An 11,662-nucleotide genomic window follows, 5' to 3' on the forward strand; every position below is an offset into this window, starting at 1 on the left:
GGAATGATTGTTAAGATTTACTAAGAATATTTTTAGGTAATTTCCTCTCTAACTGGGACGTTTTGGGACCGATTGGTGGGATTGCTGTGGACGAAGTACACACGGAGATACACTGGTAAGAGCCAATGAGGTTTAACCATGTATCAGCTCATTTAAATAGCTCACGGTACTGTGTTCTACTTCTAACTTCTTTGCGGGGTGCAAATGTTCCACCAAAACCAGTTCCTTCTTGAGACTATTTAGCAGAGCCACTGTGGCTGCGTCCAGAGCTCAACGCCGCCCAAGATGATTGTGATTGGTTTAAAGAAATGCAAACAACCCAGATTGTTTTCTCTCCTATCCCAGAATGCATCTGTGGTGGAGCCAGGCTTCACTCCTCAGTGCTGTGGAGACAGAGGTGGCTATCCGAGACTAAGGATTACATATTCATATTTATCAGCTGATAGACAGAAGTTTTTTAACTTTAGATATAACATCACGTTCAACTAAAATAAGAACAGAGAAGAGAATACTGTGATAGATGTAATGCATTTTATTTTGACAATCAAATATAAAAAAATAGAACAAAAATAAATGTATGATTTACAAAATCAATAAGGCAAAAATATATACAGTGTGGTGAAAGAAAATGAGTGCAAAACATATTTGTCATAGATTGTCTTCACCAAAATGTTTCATGTTTTTCTCATTTAACAATCACAATAAAAGTGCAGTTTTTCAGCAGTAAAGTTTCACACTTTCTCTTACATGATGAAGAAAATATTCACACATATACACACGCTGTACATCATTTACATACAAAGGAAGAGAGATATATATAGACATAGATATACCGCCTCAGGCTTGTGAGATGCGTCTCTGTCGCCGCCGCAGTCTTGAGAAGGACATCTGTCCCCGTTATTATCCTAATGACTCATAGAAAAAGACTTTTGGATGTCCATGCGAAAGAAATGCCCAAACTAAGAAACATGTTGCTGATAAAAAGCTGTTTTACAATATCTTAGTATCACCAACATGTTAAATTTATAATTCTCCTGTTGTCCTCGGGTCAAATTTGACCCGTTTTCAAAGTTTCTACATCAGAAATTTGGGTTTCTTTTAACCAAAAGTAACATGGGTGGTTCCATGAAAACTCTCTTCACAAGTAAAAATAAGGTCAGTTCAATACTATCATTTACTTTTGGGTGTTTTAATCAATTTTTTTTACTAAACTTTGACTTTGACTTGTCTGTGATTATCCATAAACATCCCCTGATCTTAACTATCAGTCATAATAATGTATACTTTCTGCATTATTTTTACTCTAAAATTAGATAAAATTTCCTAAAGGGGGTTTATTGACTATAAAATCCAAAAATGAGTTTAAAAACAGTGGTAACAAGTTGGTGTAAGTGTATTCTGGTGGGAAAAAAAGCGCAGAAAACGTCAAAAAAATGCTACAAAAACGTGTTAAAAAACGTGTTAATTTTGACATGGGAGGACAACACAAGGGTTAACATCATAAGAGGTGACTGTGATACTTATTTTAAGCTAACATAAAGTCAAGAGAAAGTCCCGATACTGAATTAAGCTAAAGCCGCGTACTGTAACTACCTACACAAGATAAGATATTTGGGTTTAAAAACCCACATTTTTAATTTAACCGAGTATCCTGTATCATAACAACATGTCTGGCATTTGAAAATCGGTTTGTAATTTAGCGAGAAATTATGATTTTAATTATTTTAATTGTGAAACACAAAAGACCCGCCCTACGAAGCAGCCCAATTGGTTGGCATTAGGCACGGACCTCGAGTAGTTACGGTTAGGAGAGCTGATTGGTCAGGGGACAGGGTTAGGGCATGGATGCCTGGCCAATCGTAGCACGCCAATGCTATTGAAGGAGGGGTCTTGCCTGGAACTGCGGTGGGTTCCATAATAATGTGGTATCTTTGTGTATATATATATCTGTGGAAAAGAGCTGCGTACTGTTACTACATTATCTACACAAGATATGGTATTTTGGAATTTGAAAACCTGCATCTATACACGTCTGGCATTTGTAGCAAAGCAAACGTCTTAAAATCGTTTGGAAATTCAGCGAGAAATGATGATTTTAACTGTGGATAAACCTTCTGCCTCCATAGACAAACATGCATTAGGAGGCGCAGAACGTCCGAATTTCTGAAAAGGCGTCCCTTCCAATAAACAGCAGCGGCCAATGCGGTATCTACGTATATATATATATATATATATATATATATATATATATATATATATATATATATATATATATACATATATATATATACATATACATATATATTCGTCACCTTCCTAAAATAATTGCCTAAGTCATTTTTTCAGGTCTTTCAGAAAACACAAAAAATAAACCTGACCTGTTCAACTGAGGATGTAGGCAATTTTACCAGTGGTGGCCAGCACCATGAGGAGATGATTTAGGCAAAGAAATCATTTTTGTTAAAAGTCATTTTTTCAGGTTTTTCGGAAAAACAAAAAAAATAAAACTGCCTAAGTCACATGCTTGACATAGGCAGTTATACTAAAGGTGTAGAATCACATGACCTGTTCAACTGAGGATGTAGGCGATTTTACCAGAGGTGGCCAGCACCATGAGGAGATGATTTAGGCAACAAAATCATTTTTGTTAAAAAAATGACTTAGGCAATTATTTTAGGAAGGTATATAGATCTATGGAAGAGAGTGCTGAATGACGTAACAAAGGTTTCTGGCTCGGCTTCAATCGCTGCAGCAACCAGCACTCGTTAGGTTGCTGCTCCTCAAAGTGTTTCCTGCGTTACAGTCAGTGGTAGCTTGTTTTTTTTTGGTGATTCCTGCCGGGTGTCAGCGACATCTCCTCCTCTCCTCCGCCGGAGCTCTGATCTGGTGTCGGCACAGCGGGCACGTGCCAAAGTCCTGCAAGACTCTGGAGGCGCATGCGTTACACAAACAGCGGTGGCCGCAAGGCAGCGTGATCCTGGCCTGTTTCTCCAAGCACACCACACAGTCGGACACGCAGCCTCCACCTGCCATCAGAGACAAACATCACAGTTACAAGACTGACATCACAGATACAAGACTGACATCACAGATACAAGACTGACATCACAGATACAAGACTGACATCACAGTTACAAGACTGACATCACAGATACAAGACTGACATCACAGATACAAGACTGACATCACTAGGGCTGCCACCTCTTAGTCGATTAGTCGACTAATCGGTCGGTTTGGTCTTAGTCGACTAAGATTTCTTTAGTCGATTAGTCATTTTTTTATGCTTATTCATGCTTAATTACTTATTTCCAAGAAACGTCTGAGCACATTTATGGTAAACACAAGATTTAAAGTGGTGCTTTTGCAGGATTAATTGTGGAGAAACTCAGTTTTACAGATGGTTAATTAACTACATTTATATTATATTTTCTATTGTACTATTTGGTCGGATGGACTCTTTCTTACCTGCTGGGACTTCCAGAAGGGAGATGCATTCATCGCTGTTTCCACCGAAGCTCGAGACTCGAGACAAACTGTAGTGGTTGTCAACGTCAGGCGAGGTGAGGCATTCAGGTGCAGGACAGGACCGTCTGGTGCGAAGCAGATCCCTTTTCTCTGAGCCTGCAGCAAAGAGTAGAGGCATTAAATCATTTATTTTATAACATTTAAACTAGTGCTGCAACTAACGATTATTTTCATCGTCGATTAAACTGTCGATTATTTTCTCAATTAACGGATTAGCTGTTTGGTCTATAAAATGTCAGAAAATTGTGAAAAATGTCAGTTTTCATTCAGTTTACTGTCACAGAGGAGAGAAAAAACTAGAAAAATATTAACATCTAACAAGCTGGAATCAGAGGATCTTTCCTTTTTTTTCTCTAAAAAAATGACTCAAACTGATAAACAGATTATCAAAACAGTTGGCGATTCATTTAATAGTTGACAACTATTTAAATCATCTTTGCTGCCCTTATTCAAACAATCACTCGGCATTGTCAGTGCATGTGAAATGAACCAGAACGAGAAAAACCGGCTGCACTTTAAACGTTGCACAGCAGAACATGACCTCATTGTTATTTATAGAGCACCTACCCAGGAGAAAAATGGCGCGCGTCTGCCCGTAGACATCGATCATGGCCCACAGCGGCAGGCTGAGGTCCACCCCTGTCAGCACCTTCTGCGCCTCGGTGTTGCTGCTGGAGACGTACACGGAGCCTCCGTGAGAGACCCAGAACTGCAGCTCCGAACCCGCCTGGCAGTAAGGGAGTAAATCACACGTTTTATCACCATATTTTGGACAACGATACGATATTTACTGCTATCACAAAGTCTACCACAATGCAATTCCGATTTGATTCATTGATTCATTCTAACCATTGCCTAATCCTAGGGGCTGCCTGGAAGACAACGTTGGGAGCTTAAAACACCAAACACCCGTGTGCCAGATAGGGCCCCTGTTGTGATTTGACACCATAAATAAAATGTAATTGAATCGATACAGTACAGGCCAAAGGTTTGGACACACCTTCTCATTCAATGTGTTTCTTTATTTTCATGACTATTTACATTGTAGATTCTCACTGAAGGCATCAAAACTATGAATGAACACATATGGAATTATGTACTTAACAAAAAAGTGGGAAATAACTGAAAACATGTCTTATATTTTAGATTCTTCAAAGTAGCCACCCTTTGCTTTTTTTTGATAACTCTGCAAACCCTTGGTGTTCTCTCAATGAGCTGAATGAGGTAGTCACCTGAAATGGTTTTACCTTCACAGGTGTGCTTTGTCAGGGTTAATTAGTGGAAGTTTTTCCCTTATTAATAAAAAAAGCAAAGGGTGGCTACTTTGAGGAATCTAAAATATAAGACATCTTTTCAGTTATTTCACACTTTTTTTGTTAAGTACATAATTCCATATGTGTTCATTCATAGTTTTGATGCCTTCAGTGAGAATCTACAATGTAAATAGTCATGAAAATAAAAGGAAACGCATTGAATGAGAAGGTGTGTCCAAACTTTTGGCCTGTACTGTACATGGATTCAGATGGACGTAGCGTTGCACGCGTACCTGGCAGTGGGATTCGTGCACAGGAACAGCCCAGTGTCCCGGGACGTCGGTGAGGTCGGGGATGGCCATGACGGGCAGCGGCAGAGATCTGGCCGTGGGCGGCACGTTGGTGAAGCCCACGCGCAGGGCGCCTTGCCAGTTGTGCGATTCTTTCTCCACCCGGAGGCGGAGTCTCTCCTGGGTCTTCACCGGGCGGCTGCTGAACACCAGGCCGTTCTTGAACGTGGCGCCCGTCCTCTCGGCGAGGCGGCACCCTCGGCTCAGGCGCACCTGGTCGCCCGCGGCCCGAGGGTGGAAGGTTAGAGGACCGAGGCAGGACAGGCTGCACCTGGGAGGCGCCTCCGACTCAACATCTGCAAAGAGAAAACAAAGACACACACTGTTAAAAATAACTGTTATTTTACAGAATCATTACGTTAGATTTTTACGGATTTTGTCTGGTAAACATGGGACCTGTTAAACGTAATGTAATATCTGTGAGTGCCAAAAATCAATAAAGAAATTCATTTAAAAACTGTAACTGTCACTGTGACTGTGAATAAACATTATTTTCTTTATTTTTTTGCAGATTTATTTTTAAACTGTTAAACAATATTCAGTAATATATCATAATTTCATAAATATTTATCTTATATTTAATAGATTAAACTGCATTCAAGTTTAATACTGTAAACACATTTCTTAAATTAAATAAAATGAGTGAATAGAGGCAATACGTTTTTTTTTTTTTACAGGTGTAAATATTCATTATTAAACATAAAAAAGACCACTAAATACACCACATTTTGTGTAAAACTGAAGCTACAAACTGTATTTTAATATGAAAAAGTATTGTATTTTTACAAGAAAGTGGAAGACAAGAATAAGAAGCTTAGATTCAGGATGGCAGCGTCTTTCAGGAGCAGTTTGGAAACATTTAAGGAGTCGGAGGGAAGAATGTGTGGGATGAACTGTGAACGGGGCAAATAATAGTATCGCCTGTATGAACCAGTGCAGACTGTATCCAACGTTGACCTGCAATAAACCCACTGCATCGTTAAAAAAATGATAATTAAACAAACCAAACTCATGATAAAGAGCTCAAGGTAACTTTATGACCACATAAAATGTTATGATTGAGATGTTATCATTGCTTTACTACAGTGTAATAAAGTGTATTACAGACTTAAACTGGTAAAACTGTAAACAGGTCAGAATGAAAGTAGCAAGCATGCTTTCACTTTGGAGGAACACGTGAAGTCATTCCTGCCAAGATAGATTGGGTGGTTTCCAATCATAACTAGGATGCAGCAACTGATAATACATGTTGATGTGTGAGCCTGGTGTGCAGAATGCCGGAATACAGTCAAGTAACAGAAGTTGACCTAAAGTGCTTTCCAGTCGAGGCAGATGGTTAAATAGCCGCCACGATACGGATAACCAACGTTAAAGAAATAGAAGGTGCATAACTTTTGGGTCTAACTCTGGGGGTTACGGTGAATAAGCTAAATTCCCAATAAGTCGGCGTGTTCCTTTAACCCTCGTATCTTCCACCTCGAAGTAACTTTATGACAACACTGACAATGTTTTATCTGTATATACAAGATTTTAATAAACATTGCTTTACTACAGTGTAAAGTTGATTATAGATTAGTTCATTGGAACTACAGTAGTAGGCTGTAGTTCCAATGAGACAACCTGTAGGGGGACCGAAGAGGGAAAAGTTAAGTGGTATTCCTTTAAACACAAGGTTAAACTGTAAACTGTAAAGTCAGAATGACTCACTTTAGAGCTCACGTGTCCAACTCAAGGCCTGAGGGCCAAACTCGCATTTTGATCCGGCCCGCATAGCAATTTAGGACGGTTCACAATAAATTTGGCCTACCTATTTTTGGTGCTTTTTTCTTTTTTTATGTTTCTGACGTTTCTGATGATGTTTCTGACATTTTAGGCTGCTTTTTTTATGCTTTAGGCGCTTTTTAAAAATGTTTTTGGCCACTTTTTCTAATGTTTTTGGTGCTTTTTCCAGTGCTTTAAAAAAAAAATATTCTTCGATGGCTAAGGAGTTTTTTTCTGACTTTTTTGGGACTTAAAATAGAATAGAATACGTTTTATTGTCACTGGACAGCAGCTGTCCAATGAAATATTTCTGCAGCTCACCCTCAGAGATACACAAATAAAATGACAAGTACCCTTATATAGGCAAAAGACACAGAATAAAAACAATACATTTTATAACTACAATAGTAAAAAAAAGTCAGATATTGCACATTTGTATTCACAGAAAAACTGCTGTTGCACCACTATCAGTCTTTCTGCGGATACAAATGTGCAATATCTGACTTTTTATGAGGCTCAAACTGTAAAAAGATAATTTTTTTACTACAGCAATAAAGTTTATAGATGATACATCAGGAGATTAAACTGTAAACAAGTAATAATGAAAGTAGCACAGGTGCTCTCACTTCAGGAGCAGGAGGAGGTTTGACATTCATGCAAACATGAACATTGTTTCCAATCATAACATTTCTCTGTTATCTGCAGGCTGCTGAGTGTCTGGCTGTCTGGGAAGGACCAGAACAGTCTGAACAGCAAAGTAAAGGTTTGTTACAAAGATTATTGAAGTTCAGCAGAAGGACTCTGGGCTCCGTTTGGGAGAAACAGGAAGCTGAGAAAGGCAACCAGACCACATCTTCTCTGATGATTTTTGTTATTTTAACCCTCGTGTTGTCCTCGGGTCAAATTTGACCCATTTTCAAAGGTTTTTTTAATATCAGAAAATATGGGGACGTCGATAAAGTGTCGAAAAAAAAAGAAAATGTGACAAAATGTTAAAAAAGATTATAAAAACGGTCAAAACCATGGCTGGGTTGGATCAGCGGGTAGAGCAGGCGCACATCTACTGAGAGGTTTATACCTCGACACAGAGGTCCAGGGTTCGAATCTGACCTGTGACCATTTCCTGCATGTCTTCCCCCCTCCTCTCTCTCTCCCCCCTTTCTCACCTAGCTGTCCTGTCAAATAAAGGTAGAAAAGCCCCCCCCAAAAAAAATACAAAATAAAAAAACCCACCCAAAACATAAAAAAAGTGACAAAAACATTGGGGGAAAAGCGGGAAAAAATGTCAAAAAAAAGCGATTAAAATGTTGAAAAAAGTGACCCAAAACACTGAAAAAAAACTACCTAAAATGTAAAATACAAAACTTGTCAAGAAACGTGACTGATACACTGAGATAGGGACAACAAAAGTGTTTTTTTCATGGTTGACGGAGAGACAACACAAGGGTTAAACTGTCCCCATATCTTTTTTTAAACTATTGTTTGGTGACTGTTTGTACTGACTGTAGGGACTGGGAAGCTGCAGATGAATTGCCCATTTATTGGGATTAATACAGTTTATATATATATATATATATATATATATATATATATATATATATATATATATATATATATATATATATAGTGTTTAGAACTAACAGAATTTAGTGTTTCAGAACACATAATTTTTACAGATCAGTACAATGCCAATAACCATTTTCCCCCTTTCTTTTTTTAACAAGAAAAAATTATAATAACGAAAAATCTGAAAAAATAAATCACAAAATAGATGAATATAGACATACATATATGCATACACGTGCATACATTAATTATAATCAACAAATGGGATTAATAAAGTTTCTGAATTGAATTAGAGTTGCAGTAAACCATAACCCACACACACACAAGGGTGTATCTTTGCAGCTGTGACTCACACACGTACAGCATTAAGCAACTAAACTTGTTTACTCATCAGTGACAAACTCAACATTTATCTGCTTCACGTCACACTTTACGGCAGTAAATATAAAGTTATGTTTACACAAAGATTTCTTTCACTAACTTATTGTGTCACTGGAATGTAAAAGTGATTAATAACTGTTATTAAGTTCTCCTTAAGGAGAAGAAAAAGAGGGTTAGGGTTAGGGTTAGAATAAAAGTCTCACCAGAGTTCCCGTTGCTGCTCTCCTTCACCATCTTGCAGAAGAAGAACGAGCTTTCCTTCGTGTCTTGAGAGAATATGTGTTCACGACTGTTTCTCGGTTCATTTGTCATGAAGCAGGAGAGTCGGCAGCCTTTAAACACGGAGCACGTGTGCTTTCAAAATAAAAACATCCCCTCCTGCATCACATAAAGGAGGAGGAGGGAGGGAGGAAGGAAGGGAGGGAGGGGAGGAGGGAGGATCTAAAGTTTGGAAAGTTACCTTGAGTTAATTGAAGGGATGAAAGGGCAGGAGGCCAGCATTTCTCTCTTTAAGTTTCTGTTTAAACCTGGTCAGCAGGAATGGCAACACGTTATGATGAAACATATTTAACGTTGAAGCATTTTACAGGAATTATACCGTGTAAGATTCCATGTGTCAGTGTCAAATAAAAACGGATTGACTGATTGGTTGATCTTTGCTCTGATGCCGACCAGTATCGCTTTCAATAATAGTCATGGTCTTGTGAAGGCAAACATGTTTATGATATGTAGGAAACGCCCAACTTTACACTAACTAACTAACTCAGTAACTCACTCACTCACTAACTGTGTTAATGAGTGAGTTTCCCGTATTTGAAGCTGCAGGTATTTTTTGATTGATTGATTCTTTATTTCTGTGTCATGCACACAAAGTGCCCAACCCTCGTGGATCTAGAAGACACCAAATAAAATCTGCGAAAGAAAAAAGGCTCCTTTCTTTCATCCAGCCAGAAGAAATCATCACACAGTTTTTCTGAATTGCTAAAACACTAATCCCCATTCTCTGAACCAAATGGCCAGTGGCCTAAAACCATTTCTCTTTTGGCAAAACTCTAAACACATTCTCACTGTGATGCACTTGTGTTGCAAAATGGTCCGCTTTCTTTGTGTTAGAATTTTAATTAGGTGGATTTGTGAGGACTATGGTTGACTGCTCCTCAGCCTCAGATCTCTGCAGGGTAAATCCAGACAGCTAGCTAGACTATCTGTCCAATCAGAGTTTTCTCTTGCACGACTATTTTGCACACGGCTCTGTGTGGAGCCCATGACGATTCTGATTGGTTTAAAGAAATGCCATTTAAACCAGAGCACATTTTCCTCCCATCCCCGAATGCTGTGTAGAGTAGCCAGACCCTCCTTCAGCACGCTTTGGAGGAGGGCCTGGCAAAGGCAGACTACAAAATGGTTAACACGGGCAGCAAAAGTTAAACACAACTACAACACAGTTGTCATCGTTTACACACAACGAGTCAAAATTGTACACACGTGTTTCTACTGAGGTGATCTAAGATAATATAATAATATAATTTTTTAATATTTTTTAGTGTACTGTCATTTGGTTTTCTTTGTTCTGTGGCCTTTTGCAGTTGGACTACTGTATGGTTCTACAAGTGCCGAATATACAGAAATTCAATATTGTAGTATTTGCACTACTTGCAGTGTACAAGATATCCACTGTACAAGTTGTGATATGTTTTTTGTTTTCGTTGCAAAATGTGTTTACTGTATGAAAAAAAGTTAGTTAGTTTTTGCCAGCAGGGTCAGGTGTTTTGTGAATATAGTTTGAGAATGTGGTTTTGTGTTTACAGTTTTGAGAAAATGGGTGAGGCTTTCAAGAAGTGTGTCTTAGCAATCGGGATAAAAAACTGTAAATAGGGGTGAAGTACTAGTGAAGTACTCGTACCAGTGAAGTACTCGTACTACATCGACTTGTTTCAGCCTTAATGGATATTTGTCGGTGAAGGTGCTGTCCTCCAACTTACAGTTATGATTTTCCTAGCAATCAGTAGGAGCATAGGAAGTATATATCCTGAAAAACAACGTTTTAGGACATGTGAGGTTTTCACCCAACAGCGACTAAACAGCACCACACACACACACACACACACACACACACACACACACACACAAACAGAGACACAGAGACACACACACACACACACACACACACACACACACACACACACACACACACACACACACACATCCAAGCCTTTTACTCATGAGTGACAAGCTGAACATGCAGTCTAATACGACAGCTCTACTGTTTTAGTTTTTATGTATGTAAGTGTGTACGGTAAGTCTATGTTTATGTATCAGTATATGTATGTGGGTGTTTTAGAATAGTGGTTTGATTGGGTTTTCCTCATTTAATCAGATGTGCGACGAAGTGATCTGACTTCATGCTTCTGCTGCAAAATGACCTTCCTTTTAGTGAAACACTGAAGTCCCCTTACTCAATATCTCATGGAAAACCACCCAAACATTGGACACCACTATCCTGCCTGGCTCAGTGGATTTTTTGGGGGGGGTTTCTACATGGGGTAAGAGATAATAGCACACACACAAAAGCTCCAGACTCAAAACTTTCCGCTCTCGCTGCTGGTTAATCATCCACCAGTGTGTGCCGAGCATTGTCGCCCTCTATGGGACGCACACGCTAGCTCTCATTGGCTGGCAGCTCCGATCATGTGCCATGAATGGAAATCCCAGATGACCTCACTTCTCTTGGAAAGTTACTAACATCTCTCTCTCTCTCTCTCTCTCTCTCTCTCTCTCTCTCTACAATGACTAACTGTCACATGCCTGTCCTCCGGACAAACCACC

General features: G+C 39.0%; 1 protein-coding gene across 1 annotated transcript; it reads right to left on the reverse strand.

Moving 5' to 3' along the window:
- Positions 1–2,439: 2,439 nt before the first annotated feature.
- On the reverse strand, positions 2,440–9,180 carry LOC114556049 (E3 ubiquitin-protein ligase NEURL3). Its single transcript, XM_028578883.1, has 5 exons — positions 9,040–9,180; positions 5,072–5,424; positions 4,093–4,252; positions 3,466–3,621; positions 2,440–3,026 (listed from the first exon to the last, which is right to left on the reverse strand). Exons 1-5 carry the CDS (start codon positions 9,146–9,148, stop codon positions 2,845–2,847), a joined length of 960 nt encoding a protein of 319 aa, XP_028434684.1. The 5' UTR covers positions 9,149–9,180; the 3' UTR covers positions 2,440–2,844.
- Between the last annotated feature and the right edge of the window lie 2,482 nt (positions 9,181–11,662).

The sequence above is a fragment of the Perca flavescens genome, chromosome 5, assembly GCF_004354835.1.
Source record: "Perca flavescens isolate YP-PL-M2 chromosome 5, PFLA_1.0, whole genome shotgun sequence".
Taxonomy (NCBI): domain Eukaryota; kingdom Metazoa; phylum Chordata; class Actinopteri; order Perciformes; family Percidae; genus Perca; species Perca flavescens.

Bases quoted from the DNA above. Each gene is read 5' to 3' on its own strand.
- LOC114556049 (XM_028578883.1), bottom strand. From the start codon at position 9,148: ATGACAAATGAACCGAGAAACAGTCGTGAACACATATTCTCTCAAGAC. The intron at 3,622-4,092 runs GTAGGTGCTCTA...TCTTTGCTGCAG, and splicing joins GCGCGCCATTTTTCTCCTGG to GCTCAGAGAAAAGGGATCTG. The intron at 3,027-3,465 runs GTAAGAAAGAGT...CTCTGATGGCAG, and splicing joins CCTTCTGGAAGTCCCAGCAG to GTGGAGGCTGCGTGTCCGAC.